At 38.8% G+C, this 19,553-nt stretch overlaps 1 protein-coding gene across 1 annotated transcript; it reads left to right on the top strand.

The window, feature by feature from the left end:
• The first annotated feature begins 1,078 nt into the window (after positions 1-1,078).
• Positions 1,079-18,661, top strand: LOC140241226 (protein O-mannosyl-transferase 1-like). Its single transcript, XM_072320978.1, has 17 exons — positions 1,079-1,484; positions 2,513-2,667; positions 3,241-3,387; positions 3,972-4,080; positions 4,707-4,772; positions 5,879-5,972; positions 7,161-7,373; positions 7,850-7,975; positions 8,542-8,672; positions 9,129-9,225; positions 10,115-10,207; positions 10,866-10,980; positions 11,620-11,687; positions 12,650-12,766; positions 13,456-13,582; positions 15,331-15,505; positions 16,391-18,661. The coding sequence occupies exons 1-17, from the start codon at positions 1,192-1,194 to the stop codon at positions 16,572-16,574; spliced, it is 2,310 nt and encodes a 769-aa protein (XP_072177079.1). The 5' UTR covers positions 1,079-1,191; the 3' UTR covers positions 16,575-18,661.
• The last annotated feature ends 892 nt before the right edge of the window (positions 18,662-19,553 follow it).

Raw genomic sequence — 19,553 nt, 5'->3', positions numbered from 1 at the left:
ATCGCTGCATTCTCTTAATCTTCATGTTAATGATGGTGAACTTGTCCTTTAACTTTTTGCAAGATACCAAGAAAACACTTATGGTATAGTACAGAACATAGCGTTTTAAGAGGAATTCAAAGTTTACTTGATAAAAATCGGGTTTGGAATTACTGAAACATCCAAAAACAAAGTAAAACAAAGCGATCATAATAAAGTGTGATTCCCACACTTTATTAGAATCGCTCTTTTTTGATATCTCGGCCATTTCAAAACCAATTTTCATCAAATAAACGTTGAATTCCTCATAGAATTAAATGCTCTTTCGTATTTCATGAGAGGTTTCTCATTATCTCACCAAAAATGTTAGAAACCTGAAATTAGGTCTCAACCAAAACTATACAGTCCCTTTACCTGCGCTCCCACTCCAAGGTTTCATTGGCTGGCAAAGAAAAAGAATTGCTCTGGTACAATTTGACCACATTCTCTTTTTTTTTTTTGGGGGGGGAGGGGGTCAACTTTCTGGGTTAAACAAAAATAAAACAATCTGGGGCCCAAAATGGTTACCCCTATGTATTCTTAAGTAGGCCTACTGTACACACACAAAAAAAGTGGCCCGACCCCCCCCCCCCCCCCCTAGTTTGCAGGCACAAACCCTTGTTGGTCGTAAAGGAGTCTGCGCCAAGACTACTACATGCACCATTTTGGCACTGTCCCATAGGCCCTGTGTTGAAGCTTCTTGGGAGAGGCTGCAGTGTAGTGGTGCGTGTTTTAGTCTTGGCGCATGCAGACTCCTATACGACCAACAAGGGTTTGTGCCTGCAAACTACCCCCCCCCCCCCGAGGATCTAGACTTCAATAAAGGGCTTTGAAATGAGGCAAGAAATTATATACATATGTATTTTGGAACAGAAAGGAATGCTTTCTCCTAACTCGAAGCAGGTTTTTCGATTTTACATCGACATCACTTTGCCTTGCATGTGATTCCGTCCCGATACGAACGTTTTATTTAGGAGAGAAGTTGGAAAACTTCTGTCCGTGAAAAAAAGAAACAATAACATTTGGCGCCCCATAAATTCTGTGATTGTCCGATCGCGAACGAAATCGACAAACTGTGTCTGTGAAATGTTACTTATCTTGTGCAAAAGAGTAGCAGTATTTGTAAAACATGAATGAATAATTCTATCTTCATGGCTTTGCGGGACAGGTGAAATGGCGCAAAATACAGTAAAAACTAACGTTAGGGCGAACGCAGGACAAGTTCGCCAGCAACATGCAACAAGCTCGAGCGTCGATGGAGGAGGAGCCCAGCAGCGGGACAGAAGCCTGTCCGAGCCCGCCAGCACCGGGCCTTGCACAGGCTCCGAACCCGATGGGGAGCCCTGTGCAACAGCAGCATCATTCTCTCTGAATGTCACTGTAAACATCAATGTCCTTTTCATGTTACTTACTGTTCTCTCGTTTGGTTCCCGTCTGTGGAGACTTGAGCAACCAAGGGGTGTGGTGTAAGTATAAAATTTACTTGGATCGCACTTGACCATGTTGACTTGGATTTTTTTTTTTTTTTTTTTTTTTTTTTTTTTTTTTTTTGGCTCGTGTTGCGCTGGAGCTTGCCTTGGGCTTTCAAGCCATCCATGCCCGGCCTGGCCGGGCCTGTTCTGGATGGGTAGGCAGCAAAAAACCCACATTATATTGATTTACGTGAACACATAAGTTTATGCAAATAATTAGAAAGTCTTGTAAATTGCAATTGATGTATTCAACAGAGGATATGTACACTTAAAAACAGATGAAACCCCTGTAAAATGTTGACATTTTATTTGCAAATATGAGCATGATTACCATTTCAGATGTCGGTTATAGCCAAATCATGGTCAGATTGATCAACTCTCTATCTATTGTCTTGTGATGTTCATTCACATAAGTTGATATATACATAGGCCTATGTACAGATGTAGCAATGTTCAATAGGTGCTAGCATTGTAATTTGTAGTAAATTTATTTGAAATATCCGCACATGCATGTACACATAGACTATGTACCACAGTTGTGAAACATCCACATCCTTTGTTAAGTTGGCCATTGGTCTATAAATTGTGGCCCATAAATCTGAAATCAACAAACAATCTCAGAAAATATGGTTTTGTGTTTGGTATGTGAGGTTAAGCTTGTTTTGTGTGTCTCCTCGGGAGCACTGTCGGGGGAAAAAAAGAATATGTACGCTTTTGGCAACTGTTCACTAATAGAACTCTTAAGTTTGTTTTAAATAATTATACTGGTAATCCACTTACCCTTTCTGTACGGGAACATAGTGGCCTGTGTATTAGTATATGGGCATTTCAGAATTCAGTTTGGAATGGGTTAAGCAAGTAGTTGCATTTTGTACCTTCCCATTAGTGTGAAACACTACAGAGACATCAATAATGACAATATGCACTTGTAATGTTAGTGATAAATTTAGTTGCCACCAAACGACCATAGTCCAGTCAACAATAAATGTAAGTTTGATACTGGCATGTGATTTACATTGCAGATTTGACGAAACCCACTTTGGTTTATTCACAAGCTTCTACCTGCGGGGCATATTTTTCTTTGACGTGCATCCACCGCTGGGGAAGCTATTGCTCGCTGTCATGGGACATGCTTCTGGTTTCGAGGGAGACTTCGCCTTCGACAAAATAGGACTCGGTGAGGTTTTTGTCACAACAAAGTCTGGCTGCGACAAGAGGTGTTCTGTGTGTGAAGTTTTATGATTAAGACTTTGCAGTCTGCAATTATGTAAATTAGTAACTTGGGACAGGTTATACCAATATGACATCATTTAGCAGCAATGGTTCGCATGATGTGCAGAATTGTGGCCCACCACTGAATCAAGGAGAAATTAGATACCGGTCTTACTCGCTGTTAATGCCTCGTTACTAGTTAAGTCAAATTTATGGCCTTCCCCAACAACCTTAAAGCAAGCTTTTCCATTTTCTTGTGCATAATTAATGCAGTTCAACCCTTGTTATCAAAGTTTTCATCCATGGAAGAGTTGGTGCCATGGCATGATGCTAGGCAAAGAAAAATGCACCAATGAGAAGATTTCAACAAAATTTTTGAAAAAAAATGTGATTATTCAGTTTATTGAGGGTATTATAGTGGCTATCAAGAATTCAAGTTTCATGTGACAGTAAGTGTAGGATGCATGTCAAATATGTAACCCATCCCTATGAAAATATGCTACCATTGTTGATGTTGGTTGCATCATCTCTCCATCAGAGTATCCCTGTGATCTTCCAATCTGGTATCTGAGGCTTCTTCCAGCCCTGTGCGGGGCGCTGCTCACCCCCCTCAGCTACCTGGTACTGGAGGCGATGGGGTTCAACCAGTGGACAGCTGCCCTTGGGGCCACCCTCATGCTTTGTGGTAAATAATGACTATCAAAGTTCTCATTATATCGTCAATTATCACCTTTCCTTGATATTGCTTTCTGCCTGTGCCACGATTTAGCAGCAAGGAACAGGAGCTATTTCTGTTTCAAAGTTTTAATGAAGATCAAGTGGAAATAGGGAAATTGTACTCCAAGAGCTCTAGTGCTTAGAAGGTGCTAGATTCGTATCATTAGGTAGTCAGGTAAGCTTTGATTTTCTGGGTTTGGTATCAAAGTTACTTCTTATGAATCATTCCCTGGATTTAACCCTATGAGTAGCTGGATCAAGTGACCAGTTGAAGTTATTTTGATTTCCAGTCTGTCATGTTTGATTAATTTCTAGAATGACATGATTGTCAGCAATAATAATTTTGGTCCAAAATGATATCTCTGTTATAGTTATGATTGCTAATATTTGTTGATATGATAATAGTAATGATGAGCATTCATAGTTTTACCATAATCATAGTTACAATACAACTTAGCTGAAAATGAAATACCTCTGGCACCGTTTAGAACAGAGGCATAAAAATTGTGATACAGCAAACAACAATACTTCTCATTTTTCTCCTGAAAACAGACAACTCCCTCTTGACCCAGTCCAGATTCATTCTAATGGATACCATGCTGCTGTCTTCCAACCTGCTGGCTTTCTTGGCCCTCCTCAAATTCAGACAACTCCATCACAGGTATCTTGCACACAAGTGATTAGGCAGCCTTAGATTTACGATGCTTACACAACGACGCACCTCCTCCCAGGTTGCGTTGATGCTTCTCCTCTCTCTCCATGCCGTGTTGCAAAGTGGCTTTAGATTTTGTGAAGATGCAGCTTTGAAAAAAAGAAATACAAAATGTGAAATTGTATTGATAGCGATGTTACATAGTTGCAGTCATTCTGTAAAATGAGGAATGGTAGTCCCTTTCTTAGGTGGTGCCTGATCATTTTGAAATGCCAATAGTAAGTGATGTACATCAAACAAAAATGTTTCTTTTTGTTCATAAAAGTTCCTAAGGTCGTTCTTATTCAGCTCTTTTGAAATGATGCAACAAGGGTCATATTGCTCTAATTTGTATACATGTCTCAAAGAGTTTTGTTTTGTTGCCACAAAAATGCAGATAACTTGTGGCATATGTCAGGAAAAAGGAAAAAAAGAAAACATGCCAGGGAATTTGGAAGCATGTCCTTTTCATGCAAGAACAACAAGCAGATGCTGGAAGATATTCTAAATTGCATGATGTGAAATGGGGAAATTGACATCAATGACTAAGCTTCTTGTTGTCTTTGTCTTCTTCTATCTCAATGTTGTCACGACAGGGCGTTCACCCTCCACTGGTGGATGTGGCTGGTATCCCTTGGAGTCTTCATCATGTGTTCTGTCAGGTATGCAAAATGGAGAATGAGGCACACGGTAATCATATTGCCAATGTACAATGTACAAGTGTGTGCATAGGTATGTGGAGGGCTGCAATGACAAGATAAATTGTCTCTGTTCTCATATGACATGTAGTAAATGTGGCAAGGCCTCAATGTGCTTGGAATGTGAAGAGATATTAAATGAGTCGAAAGTGGAAGATGAGAAAGAGTGCCATTATTGAAATAGTCAGAAAGGAAAGATTGAGGACAGAGGTAGCCATCTTCTGAATTCATAGACATTGCAGGCTGATATTGATTTAATAATTTGTCAGTACATTGTACTTAAATATGTTTGTGTTTAAAAGAAGACAACTGCTAAAACTGCTGACACTCGTGTTTACCACTGCAATTATGCTGCCACTACTACTATAGCCTATAATCTAGGCGGAGATTGCAGCTATTGTCATTGCAGTAAACGCTAAACGTCTGAGACAGTGAGATTATTGTCTCTGCTTTAGTGATACGTCTGATGTGTGTAGACTACGAACAGTGGAAGCATCCACCGCCTATATCCACTCATCTGGCTGTAGTCCTTGTTTTCTTATTGTCGACCATGAATCAGCATTTTTTTCGTATGAAAGCTGCTACCCATTTAAAGTTGATAATTACAAAACAACGACTACAGCAAGACGAGTGGCTACAGGCAGTGGATACTTTGCGCGCATCCCCTGTTCGTAGTCTTGCCACATCAGACATATCGCTTTGTAAAGGCAGTTGTCTTGCCACATCAGACATTTAGCGTAACGGCAAAGACAATAGCTGCATCCTCCGTATAGATTATAGGCTACTACTACTATGACTACGGCTACTCTTGCTATCAGTTTTTTATATTTGTTATCATTACTACTATGACGAGCATCATCATTATCATCATCATAGTCTACATTGCTACTGTTATCATAATTACCCTACTAGTACTACTGCTATGAATGTCAATGAGTTCGAGCACTATCACTTACTATATCATCAATGAAATTATCACATTGTGTTCTTGTTGCAGACACCCATACATTGTTATCACAGATGTTTTGATCCTTTATCTTTTCCTTGTGTGTGTGTGTGTGTGTGCATAGCATCAAGTACTGTGGAGTTTTCACTGTGCTCGTCATCCTTGGCATCGTCGTGTTCGATTACTGGTGCATAGTGGGTGATAGGAGTGTCTCAAATGTAAGCATCAAGAATTCATGTGGAGTAATTCATTTTCACAGCGCACTTAAATGTGTGTTGACGTTTCTTTCTTTCCTTTTTTCCCCATAGTTGAATGTGAAAGCTTTGTGAGTAACCAATAATGATGCAACAGTGCATCTGTTTGAGCTGGAAGGAGATTGCTTAATAGAACAATATGTTGCTATGTTACAACATGTATGTCAGCCTATTAAGACATTAGGTTGTTGGCAAACAATCATGTCGGTTGTCATAGGAATCCTATGTGATGGAGGAAAAGTTACAATTCAATGCCTGAAGAATGCTCTCGATGTATTCTGTATTAGCTCTGGTACTAGAGAATGTTGATATACTGTATACGCCATATATTTTGCAAGTCTAAATTTTCGCGAATCGGGACTTCCCAAGAATTTCGCGAGTGGTTAAAATCACGATCGTGGAGCCCTGTATTGAACGGAGAAGTGTAAACATGTATGTCACATTCACTTCAGGATCAGAGTCAATATTTTCGCGTGTCTTAATTTCGCGAATAACACCTGACTCGCGAAATTCGCGAAAATAAAAACCTCGTGAAATATTTGGTGTATGCAGTATACTTCTATGAAAGTGTTTTGTCATAATTCTGAAGACATTTAGAAGATATGCCAAGGTAAAATATTTTCCTGAACGTATGTTTTATGCCTGTGAATCTGTGGGAGTTGAATAAATTTAGTAGATTTGCAAGTCCTTTGCAAGCAACAGATAAGAATTATCATGAAAGCTAGAACAAATATTGCATTAAAAATGATAGATAGGCACAGTGAGGGGATTTGTAATGTATTCTAGTTCATGATTACTCCATAAAGGTTATATGAATAAGTTGCAATTCCCTAACCTGCTTTGTAGATTTTGTGAATCTTTTGTGTAAACCTAAGTCCAATCCAGTTTGCATGCATTTTTAGTTGTTGCCTAGCGGGGCACATATTATAGACAAGATTCCTGGTTGCCAAGGAAAATTTTCTGTCTTAAAGATTTTTGTAACATCTGAATACATATCAAAGCTCCATTATTAACGTTTGATATATGTATTGAGAAAATGTCTATGCAGATATTATATGCATGAATATTGTTATTTGTGTTTTTCTTTTCCTTGTGCTGTAATATGATTGCTACTCCATATTATGTGTAACAAATTGGTTTATCCTATGTTAGTCCCACCTATTGAAACACACGTTGGCCAGAGTCATGCTCCTAGTGGGGCTCCCCATGGTTCTGTACTCCTGCATATTCTACGTCCACCTTGGCGTCCTCCATCGGAGCGGTCCCCATGACAACCGCATGAGCAGCGCCTTCCAGGCATCACTTCAGGGCGGCCTGTCCAACATCACCAGGGGTCAGCCGACGGAGGTTGCGTTTGGCTCACAGGTCAGTCACACATCTCTGCACATGTGAGGTGACAGGTTGTTATTTGTTTGTTTGTTTTAATGTAGTCCCTTTGGATATTGCTGTATCAAAAGTTCCGAAACACACAGAATATACTATGAGTGGGACCAGTATGTCTGATATCAAAAGAAGAAGACATCTTAAGAGCGAATTTTGACAATCAATCATGCAGTACCTTTGCTGTCTCTGAAAGTGATATGTCTATGATGGTCTTTGGGTCTTTAAAATCTCTTCATTTATAAAAACTTATGGCACCTTAAGTTTTTATTACAAGTAGATTTGCCATACTGAATGCCTTTCAGCTATCGGTGTTGTAACAGAAAATATGAAGATACATTATGTTTTGACCATTTTGACTGTGATCACATATCTTGTGCACATACATAACTGGTTGATGATGTCTGCAGATTCAGAGCCGGATTTTTTTTCACAGTTCTCGGTTTCATTCATGCTCTTAGATTACGCTCCGTCACACTCATGGTTCAGTGTGCTGGCTCCACTCCCACGCCAACACCTATCCACTGCGATATTCAGAGAGTCGAGGTAGCAGCCTACAGCAGCAGGTCACATGTTATTCATTCAAGGTATGATATCTGTAAAGAGGAAATTATCTTGATGTATTTAAAACGGAACTGGTGGTATGTTATTTTTTTTGGGGGGGGGGATTTCAGTTAGAGTAAGGATGTCTTAAAGATGAGAGAAAAGCACAGTGTGGACTTTTTGTCATCAATACTTGGTTGCCAAATTCTTTTTGAGCTAACATCTATTTTCGAAGAATTTATCCAATTAGTTTAACTTTAACGAATAACTTCAGAAAATTGCACATATTTTTTTTTTTTTTTTTTTTTTTTTTTGGGGGGGGGGCTTGGTTTGGTTTGGTTTGGTTTGGTTTGGTTGGTTTGTTTGTTTGTTTGTTTGTTTGTTTTTTTGTTTGTTTAACTTTCATTAAGTTAGGGATAAGTATAGGTAAACCACTTTTGTGCTTGCAGCATAGCCTTCAAGTATTACACACAGGAGCTCATGATCAGTGGCACCAAGAAATCTGAAACCAGAAGCAAGTAAGGTGCATCAGGAGACAGCATCCAGTTTCATTGCTGTGTCAGGATTCATCTCTATTGCATTAAATTTTGTTGTCGTCATATCTTCGCAGGATGTGAATAACTGGTGGATAGTGAAGGACCCCCGTCAGCTGTCGCTAGGAGTGGAAGACCCGCCCAGACCAGTCAGGCATGGAGACATCATCCAGCTGGTACACGGGATGACAGGACGCAGACTGAACAGGTGAGCTGTGGCTCCTCTGCCTGTTGCCTAGCAACAGATTTTTATCCATCTTGAGAATATAAGGGCTTGCTGTTTTGTGCTAACGTTTTAATGTTCTTTTCTACACTACAAGTGACGCATTAGAGATTAAATAGTATGCGCAAAAAAAAAAATGAAATCATGCAGCAATCAACCTATCATATGCTCCTGTCATGGAAATTGGCTTGATGTTTTTCATTGCTAATTCACATCATAAAGATAAGATGTTAAAGGTTATAAAGAGAATATGAAGGTGGATATGCAAGTGAAATGGGGTATTACTTAAATCTAGTAGTAGTGGCATTAACGAAACACAACTGCTCTTCCATGGGTTACCTTGAGAATTGCAGCTGTTGATGTTGAGTCTTCTCAATGAACGGAGCCCTGCATGGTATTTCTTTCCCCTGTAACTTCCGATGTTTCAATTTTTGTTTTCAGCCACGACGTGGCAGCCCCGATGTCACCCCAGTTCATGGAGGTTTCCTGCTACATTGACTACAACATATCTTTCCCTGCCCAAGACCTCTGGAGGGTGGTGAGTTGGAAGGGGGCTGCGTGATTCAGACTCTCAATCTCTCACTGTCTTCTTATCACTTTCACTGGTATCTTTTCATCTTTGAGCCATCTCTCTTCCTTTCTGTCCAGAGATGCCAACAGATATCTTTTGTTGTATTTTCTACTGTTTCTTAAAAACAAAAACAAAAAAACAAAAACAAAAAAATCTTCAGGTTTCACAGAAAATTCTGTTTTTCCCCAATTATGATACCAAATATGTCTATTGCAGAAAAGGGAAAAATGCTTCTTTTGTACAACAGAAAAATGCCTTTTCAGCCCTCAGAATCCTGCAATGCTGTTATAAAGTTGTGCTTTTCTGACTGACTGTCTGTCTGTCTGTCCATCTGTCCTTCTGTCCTTCTGCCCATTTGGCTACTTTGCCAAGAGAAAACATATATTCATTCAATATCTTTGTTGATATTGTTCTAGATACACAATGATACAAAGGGTAGATATATTGGTGGATTTGTTTATAGACATATCTTTCATGCATATAAAATTTATGCACACATTTAATTGTAGATACATAGCCATGTATATATGTTTATGTGTGAATGTATGAATATGCCTTGAAGTTTAAGATTTCTCCACAAAAGAATAGACAAACCTTGCCATATGAATCTGTAGAGCATTAAAACAGTTGACTTTTTCTTTACGTGAAGAGTATGTGAATCATGCTCAAAACTAGTGTCACTTAGGGATGAGGTACATGGACACTAGCTGCTGATTTTTAACCCGTTGAGGACGAGCTAATTTTGCTGTAACATGCATTTCCCATAGACACCTGCCTGAGTATACTCTGAACTAGTCATCAACAGGTTAAGATGCAGTCATTTATATCACTTTTTGACTTTGGCTTTCTTCTTCAGGAAATTGTAAATGGTGACACCCAGGGCAATGTATGGAATGCCATTCATTCTCACATCAGATTGATTCATGTCAACACCTCTCAAGCCATTAAGGTAAGTCAACCTTAAAATTCCACAATTCCAGATTATATCAGATGTAATCCCAGAATTAATAATTCGTGAATAAGTAAGAAGTGATATGTCTGGAAATATTCAAGAATTATATCACCACTCCTTGCACTGGAACAAAGATGGAGTCATTCATCTTGAACAAACGTATCAGTTAGTTTCAAACAATCAAAATACATGTCTATTCAGTTTGTTTTGATTGCAACAGTGTTGAAGAATTACCACATCAGTGGGCCAGTGAGATCCTGGGACTTTTTCATATTCTTTTTTTCTGATATTGTTACAATCATTTCTACAACATTATTTCTCCATTTTGAGAAGACAGAAGATCACACATCATCAATATACTTGGAGCTGTTTTGAATATCTCAACAGTTCTAAGCTCTCTTGCATTCTTAGATGCAGCTTAATTTGTCATCCCAGTCTGAAAATCAGGAAGAGACTGACCAACATTGTTTTAGATATTTGGGACAGTGGTTGTCAGATTGGGTGGCTGTAACATACATTTTGCCAAAATGGGCAACTTGCATTTAATCGTAGCTGTGTCTAGTTACATTGTAATTATTGTAATGGCTGTAATGAGTTTGTTGTGTATGGATAATGTTATTGCTGACTGGTAGGGACTGTCCATTCTCCTTTCCAGCTGACCGGTCAGCAGCTGCCCGACTGGGGTTTCTACCAGCTGGAGGTGGCCACTGACAAGATGCTGTCCCAGGACGCCAACATCTGGAATGTGGAGGAGCACAAGTACTCCATCGGTAAGGAGTATTTCTCCATAGAAAAAGAGAAGTTGGTGGATATGGCATTGTGGAATTAGTTAAATTCCAGAGGAGACAACTTTTGATAATTTCTCTGCATTTACTGTGCCACCTTTGATTGACTGAACAAAAGGCCATTTGTATTTATGCTTTCAATATTTTGTATGTATGTATGTGTGTGTCTGTGTGTCTGTCTGTCTGACTGTCTGTCTGTTTCTGTGTGTGTGTATATGTTTGTAAAGCAAGATAAAGATTAATTTGAAGGTAGAAGGATGAATAGATGAATATGTAAGTCATGATGTAATAGACAAATTGAAAATAATGTAATTGCAATGAGACCAATTATAGCGGTGATGAATCTATGTAAAATCCTGATGAGAATTTGAATTTCCAGACACAGAGCACAGATGCCGATGCATATTTTTTTTTTTTAATCTAACCGTTTATGTTCATAAAGCAAGAGAAATGGAGAAAAATCTGTGATGAAATACGCCAATTGTTGCATTTGACTGATGTATCTGATGCATTGTGTGTTACTCAGACCTGACAATATTTGCAGTATACATACTTTCATGAATGAGGTGGCATGTAATATAAAGATTCCTTGTGCCGTGTCTTCATATTCCATTCTTTGTGTAGATAGTGAAGAGGAAACTTGGAGGGAGGCAAGAGAAATTGGATTCTTCAGCAAATTTTGGGAGTTGCAGGCGAGTATCTGACATTCTCTATGAACCTGATATTATGTGTCTGTCTTCTTGCATAGATATATAGTAATTTCTCAGTTTTGTATGACTTTCATTTTTCTCTGCAAAAGTCATAACATTCTCTGTCAGTTGATGCAAAGTTGCTGGTGGTGTTGAAATCGAAACTCAGTGCTTTTCATTTTCTTCTATTTACCCTAGAAAGACAATGCAAGGTGAGAGCAATAGCTGTATTGAAATATCACATGAACATGTGAAATCATACTTCAAACTTCACATGGCATTTTCCCCTTCTTGATAAAATCTCCTTGCCCAACTTTAGCTCACACAGGCAGAATAATACCTTCTTTCTTTCTCTAATAGAAGCATGGATAATAGTTTACTTTCATTCCCTTTTTTATTGACCGTACAGATACAAACATGGCCCTTAGATATGACATTTGTTCCTGAATTTCCATGAATATTCTAAGTGTGTTATGTTTTGTCCTTTAACCCATTGAGGATGAGTCCCGAGTATACTTGGGCAGGTGTCTATGGGAAATGCATGTTCGTCCTCAGTGGGTTGATACCACAAAGTTATCTTATGAGTAATGGTCTCTTCTTCAGCATCATAAGGTGTTCTTATGTGTCATGTGGGGGCACTGTGGCGTAGTGGATAAGACTCTTCACATTCAGTGGGAGGTCCTGAGTTACAAACCCATCAAGTGTCTACATCCTTGGACAAGAGATTTTTATCCACCATGTCCCCATGACCGAGTTGTTATAAAAAGAAAATGTACGTGGCAATGCTAGCTGGAATAATGATACTGGCAGGGCAATCTGGTAGAGCAGTGGCAGTACTAGCAGAGGTTATGCTACATAAAAAAAGGACCATATATTACCGTTATTATCCTTGAGGATCATGTTACATTATTTTGTGTCTTGTTAAGTACCATAATATGTTTTTCTTATGTTGTTTTTCCCTATAGTGGAAGATGTTGGAAGCAAATAAGATGGTGGTCGATGACCACAAGTATCGGTCAGACCCCATTGAATGGCCGCTTATGGAGAGAGGTATTGCCTACTGGATGGATAGCAGCTCAAATGTAAGTTAGCTCTCAGGATAGTAATTGTTAACTGTAAAAGTGGATATTTTCGCGCGATTAATTTTTCACTCTCAGCCAGGTAAGAAGAGTTTTGCATGTTTTTAATTCCGCGGAATCAAGACATCAATAACTGGAACATATGACAAGCAAAAGTATTTGCATGCTTTTATTTTCGTGCTAGTTTCTGGTTGCGCTAAATTTGCAAAAATTTCAACACCGCAAAAATTTCTACTTTTACAGTATTGTGTTATGAATGAAATTGTCACTGTTTTGGTTGTAGTTACTGCTATGATTATGATGATAATCTTTGGCAATTTCATTTCAACCAGAATTAATCTGATAATGATTAGCCATAAATTTTGTTGGTACAATTAATAAAGCATGTGATATTTGTTTGAACAAGTTGGTGAATATGTTTTGTCATATGTCATGGGGAAAATTATATCAACTGTCAGAAGTCACATGAAATGCAGTGTTCCCGTTTTGCTTTCTTCCTACCCACCAATCACATATGCATTGTGTATGGCGACTAACAAGATGTGCAAAGAGACTTATGAATAGTCACTCCTTACAGTGTTTCTTTTTTGTAAGGACCTGGAAAACAATAATGAACGTAACTTTCTGGGATTACCTGAACGTTTTGTATCTCTTTTCTTTCCCCCCCCCCTTTTTTTTTTTCCGACCTTAAGGCTCAGATTCATTTCCTTGGCAATGCAGTCCTATGGTGGTCAGCAAATGTAGGAATTGTCGTCTACCTTGTCGTCACGGTGATATTTGCACTGAGGTATCAAAGAGCCTGCAGTGATCTGAGCAGAGGTAAGGGCATCTCTTTTGCTTGTCTGTCTGTGTGTTAGTTGTCACATCGTGATTAAAGGGATGGTATAGTATTGGCTGAGAAGGGGATTCAGCTTTTAACTTTTTGCGAGATTATTAAAAATTGCTTTTATGAAATATTAAAGAGCATACAATTCTACGAGGAATTCAAAGTTATTTAATTAAAACTGGTTTTAAAAGGGCTGAGATATCTAAAAACAAAGTAAAACAAAGTGATCCTAATGAAAGGTAAGTCCCACCTTTTATTAGGATTGTGTTGTTTTGTATATGTCAGCCATTTCGAAACTGATCTTCATCCAATAAACTGTGAATTCCTCTTAAAATTGTATGCGCTTTCATATTTCAAAAGAGATATCTCATTATCTCACAAAAAAGTTGGAAACTTGAAACCCCATCTCAACCAAAACTATATCATCCCTTTAAGACACTTTTTGCTTTGATATTGGAACAATCATAGAAGTGCCAGCCACCCCCCCCCCCCCCCCCATCCCATAGATGTAGTTCAGGCACTGAATGCTGTCTAATTAACTTCTAAAAGTTTTATTCATTCATTCTGGCATTCAATGATTATAAGAATATGTTTGTATCGTCCCAGTCTTAAAGATAATATAAAGTTTTGGTATTACCTCAAAAGTTTCCCTAAATTTCTTTGTCTTAGTTTGTGTTTCAGGTTAAAGTACCTTTCATATAACTAACACTGTGAGACTTACTCGCCCCAAAGTGCTCTCATGTCTTAGTAATCATGCAATAATGGTTTCGTACCTGAGCCGCCGCCGTACAGCGGCGAGGTAGCACACGTATTGTACGAAACCATTATTGCATGATAACTGCGACCAGCAGCGTGCAGCCCCATACGCATACTGAGTAGCTAACTGCGACCAGCAGCCCCATACGCATAGCTAAATGGGGCTTCGCATTGTTGCTTACAGGATCATGACAGATTTAGTATCGCGGGTAAATATCAACTTAAAATCCAAAAAAATTCTTCAATTTGAAGACTTACCAATTAAGTTGAAGTCTTGAAAACAGGCTTCGAGCAACGTCTGGTTCTGCTAATAGTCCCTTTCTGTTCGAATTGATGACTGAATGTGACTCGGTCGAGAGGACCTTGGGAGAGCTACACTGAATTGACGGCCAGCGCATGCGCACACAAACATCTTTTCGTTCGTGGATTTGAAATTTGTTCACATGTGATGTGTGCGTATGCGCTGGCCGTAGTAATCAGTGTATGTAGCTCTCCCAAGGTCCTCTCGACAGAGTCACATTCAGTCATCAATTCGAACAGAAAGGGACTATTGGCAGAACCAAACGTTGCCTGAAGCCTGTTTTCAAGACTTCAACTTGAAATATCAAGTCTTCAAATATCAAGTCTTCAAATTGAAATATTTTCTGGATTTTAAGTTGATATTTACCTGCGATACTAAATCTGTCATGATCCTGAATGCTACAATGCGAAGTCCCATTACGCTATGCGTATGGGGCTGCTGGTCGCAATTAATTGCATGATTACTAAGAAATGAGAGCACTTTGGGGCGAGTAAGTCTCACAGTGTTAGTTATTTGAAAGGTACTTTAACCTGGAACACGGAAATTCAGGGAAACTTTTGAGGTATCAAAACTTTTTATTATCTTTAAACAGATCTGTTTGTCTGCCTATCTCTGTTCTTATCTCTCTTCTATCTATCTATCTGTCTATCTATCTATCCATCCATTCATCTGTCTCTCATTTAGATGAATGGGCGAGGCTTCTTTTGACAGGCGCCCTCTTTGTTGCCTGGCTGCTGAACTACCTGCCGTACTTTGCCATGGATCGCACGCTCTTCCTGCACCACTACTTGCCGGCCCTCCTGTGCAAAATTCTGCTTCTGGCGTCCGTGACTGAAATTGTCTACGCGCACGTCCTAAGGTAAGAAAATTTGCAGAAATACAGTCAAACCTGTCTATAGCAGCCACCCAAGGGAAACAGAAAAGGTGGCCGTTATAGACAGGTGGCCGCTATAGACAGGTAATCCAACTTTGTGTGCATTGCTTACATGTACATTTATCATCGTTGTATCCTTACATTTACATGTATGTGTGTACGTATGCACACACCGTGTGATTATGTCGGTGCATATGAAATTGTTGCGCACTACTATGTGTATTGTCGTGAAGAAAGCTTAACACTAGTGCATTATTATGACTGAATAAAGGATGGATGCAGCAGTGGCGATCACTGAACATTGCCCACACGGCTACAAAGCAGAAAAACACGCTGAATTATTGGCTCAGCTACGGCTCCGTTGGGTTTTTGGCCGCTATAGACAGGTTAAAATCTACCGCGGGAAACAAAATTTGTGGCCGCTGGCTGCGTGAGACAGGTGGCCGCTATACACAGGGTCTTTAACAGGGATTTTCTCTCGGGGGGGATTTTTCAGTGGCCGCTATAGACAGGTGGTCGCTATAGACAGGTGGCTGCTAAGGCAGGTTTGACTGTATTGTTAATATCGATATTGTGGTAAGCCACATCGGTCTGGTCAATACAAAGAACAAGAGTGCGTGGACTCCTGCAAACTTGACTTAAAAATACATTAGCTAGTTCCCCAGAAATGTGTGTTGTATAGCCTTTTTGCTGTGTAGTTTAGAAAAATTGGGGGACGGGGAGGTGGGGGGGGGGGGGTAGAGGGGAAGGGGGAAGCAAATGGATGATAAAGTCATAGGTGCATTGCAACATCCGATCAATCACACACTTTGAAAATGCAAGGAGAGGGTGATCGAAGAAGTTCTTTCCTGTTCCGTTGAAAATCCCCAGGAGTGCAGCCCAGCGGAGCGTCTTTCTCAGTCTCTTGGCCGTCTGGTTGACCTCTGTCCTGCTGACCTTCAAGGCCTTCCTGCCCCTCTGCTATGGCACAAAGGCGCTGTCCGTGGAGGAGATTGAGGACCTGCGCTGGAACGAAGACTGGGGCTTCCTCGTTCACGGGAAGATGATCAGTTAGGTTGTTCACATGACTGCTGACATCATAAAAGGAATAAGATTCATTGTCTTATTGTTTTGAGTGTTAACTCAAGTATAATGGGGTTGAAATATGCTTTATTTAACCATCTGGTTTTTGTTGTGATGAAGTGGTATTCATGTTTGGAGTATGGGCCATGTGATTTTTATAGCCTAAGAGCTTCACACATCCAAGGAATGAAATTCCATGTCAATGTGTTTGTCTTATAAACTTTGTGTGTGTATGTGTATGTGTTGTGCTTCTTGTAGTACTAAGTTATTTGTATTTATATGTCTTTTAAAGAGGTTTAACTATTCAAAAACACTTTAAAAATGCATGTAGCCAACATGTATGCTGATGCATTCAATAATTTTGTGATTATATCATGGAAATCATCCCTGGAATCATGTGAAGATTTGTCTTACGTGATTTCATACGTTTTGTTCAAGTAAATGAAAGTAACAGTGTTGTGTGAAAAGATCATGGCATGCCAGGCAACTAGTAAAAGGTCCAACTCCAAACTTTAGATTGTGAAAGTATTCTGTGAGTCACATTCACAAAAATCATCATAAAGTGAAGAAAGCAAACAGATGATATTTTGAAGAGAGGACTTAATCATGGTTTCAGTTTTTCATTATAATTGTTCAATCGCTTTTACTGCTCTCTAACATTGAATTCATCAGCAAGAGGATCAATTTCATGTGTTTTTGTGTGGAAATGTTCATCAAGAGTTGTATCAACACCAATGGAGTGTGGGCGATATCAGAATTATTTGGTGCTTTAGTAGGCAGCTACTCGTGCTGCAGCGGTGCTTGACGTGCATTTGCACATGATTCGTTTTTACTTCATGTAGGTGTGTGATCCTGGTGCAGAGTTCACAATATGGCATTTTTTGAAACTCTGAGCCAGGATTCTTAGGCTTCACTTTCACGTTGTGGCAGATACATTGTGCTGCATCATTTGAAGACAGTGAAGTTCTTGAAGAGTCATGTAAATTTGTATTTTCATTGTAGGTGGATTAAAGCTACGATTTCTTCTGAAAGCTTGATGTTGCAAATTTTTTGACATTTTTTAGCGAGGAACTCTCAAAACTGAATAAGATTACAAAAACCTGCCCACCCACCATGTCAGCTTAATTTGTCAATGCGTTTTGAGCACATATAACTATTGATATGAGTTTGGGCCATTTTTGGTACTTCGTTGCGTAAAGAAGTAGGAAATTATTGGTTTAGCACATGATTTTTCTTATCTGAACTTTTACGTGCACTAACATTAACATGACAATGGTGACTTTCAGTGTGCATACACATGGCATGAGCAAGAATCACTGATCTCTGTGGAAGAACAAGATTAGTGATGGAAATGAGCTGCTTAGTGGAGGTCTGGGCTCTCAGACTGCTTCTCCAGTCCATGTAGTTCTTGTTGTGATGAAAGCTATCCATAACTGTAGAATATATGAGTCTTGGTGTTGGGTGCAATCATAGACAATCAGATTTTCTCAGAGAGTCATATATTTGTTATATTTTTGTGCATTTTTTTTTTCTCCAGGTACGAATGAAATACATTAATTTAATTCATTCATTTTCATTTTCAACTACAAAGAATACAGAGTACTAGTATGCAAAGATATTGAAAGATGCGAGGTGTATTATAGTAGTAACTACCCTAACTCCAGTGTGTTTTTACTCATTAGTCATGGCTGATGATAGTCAAGAAATATTATTTGAATTGATTTTTAAATTTGCATGTAAAGATGACTTCATCTTGTACTGTGCCATCACCAAACATATATGCAGCATGATGAAACAAAATGAATGCATAAACAGTAACTCAAAAGGCCAAGTGTGGATCTAGTCTCCAGTTACTCCAGTGAAATGATGGTGTGTTATTTATAGTGTCGGTACAATTAGGAGAACTTAGCATCTCTGCTGGTAATGTTATTGACGCAAAGCGGCATTTTTAGAGCAAATCCCAGTTACGACAAATCTATTACAGTGTCAGCAAAAGTGTGATTATGCAAATATGTAATTTATAAAATGCATTTTGTGGCAAATACTTATCAATCACTATGCTTTTGTCAATAAAATGATCTTTCAAATGTTGTTTGCACTGAGTGCCTTTGTTGTACTTTATAGAGTTATAGTCGTGATATGAAAATTTTATTTCATCTCTCTCTCTCTTCATATGTGTGTGTGTGTGTGTGTGTGTGTGTATATGTATATTATATATATATATATATATATATATATATATATATATATATATATATATATATATATATATGTGTGTATATATATATATATATATATATATATATATATATATATATATGTATATATATATTATATATAATGTTTGCAAATTGGTTGCTTTTTTTGTTTGTGTCCCAAGCCATTGAAGAAGACCTGTAACTAGGTCGAAAGCTTGGGAGAATTAAAGGCAAAGTGAACATACTGCAACGTCTGCCAGCAGCCCTTCCTCCGTCATAATGTGTGTGTGTGTGTGTGTGTGTGTATTTATATATACAGTATAACCAAAGCTTTGAAGAAGGGGAGGCCCCGTAAAACTCGGCAATGAAATTAACTTTTTGTCAAAATGCCCTAACCATTGAATATATAGGCCGATAATGCAATCTTGATGAGACTGCCTTTTTTTAAAAACGGGTCTAGATTCTGCGTGTTATCTTTCGTCAGTGCAATACAGGTTATGAAGCTATATTTTAGTATCATTGCATTGAACTTACATGACGGGTGCTGGTAATGTACATACGTTTACTGCCCAGGGATCAGTGGTTGTCCTGATGATTGTACAAATCCTTCCAGTGCAGACAATTGGGATGTTCTAATGATGTATTTATCACACGATATCGTACGTTTAAGTTTTGCAGTGTGCTGTATCATAGGCCTACTGGCTATACTGGTGTATTGAACGTCGTGTGTGAAGAAGAAACTTCACTCAAAATATTGTTCTCCATTATAAAAG

The sequence above is a fragment of the Diadema setosum genome, chromosome 17, assembly GCF_964275005.1.
Source record: "Diadema setosum chromosome 17, eeDiaSeto1, whole genome shotgun sequence".
Taxonomy (NCBI): Eukaryota; Metazoa; Echinodermata; class Echinoidea; order Diadematoida; family Diadematidae; genus Diadema; species Diadema setosum.
This window is presented reverse-complemented; position numbering and strand designations above follow the sequence as displayed.

Bases quoted from the DNA above. Each gene is read 5' to 3' on its own strand.
- LOC140241226 (XM_072320978.1), top strand. From the start codon at position 1,192: ATGGCGCAAAATACAGTAAAAACTAACGTTAGGGCGAACGCAGGACAA. The intron at 4,773-5,878 runs GTATGCAAAATG...GTGTGTGCATAG, and splicing joins TTCATCATGTGTTCTGTCAG to CATCAAGTACTGTGGAGTTT. The intron at 9,226-10,114 runs GTGAGTTGGAAG...TTTCTTCTTCAG, and splicing joins CCCAAGACCTCTGGAGGGTG to GAAATTGTAAATGGTGACAC.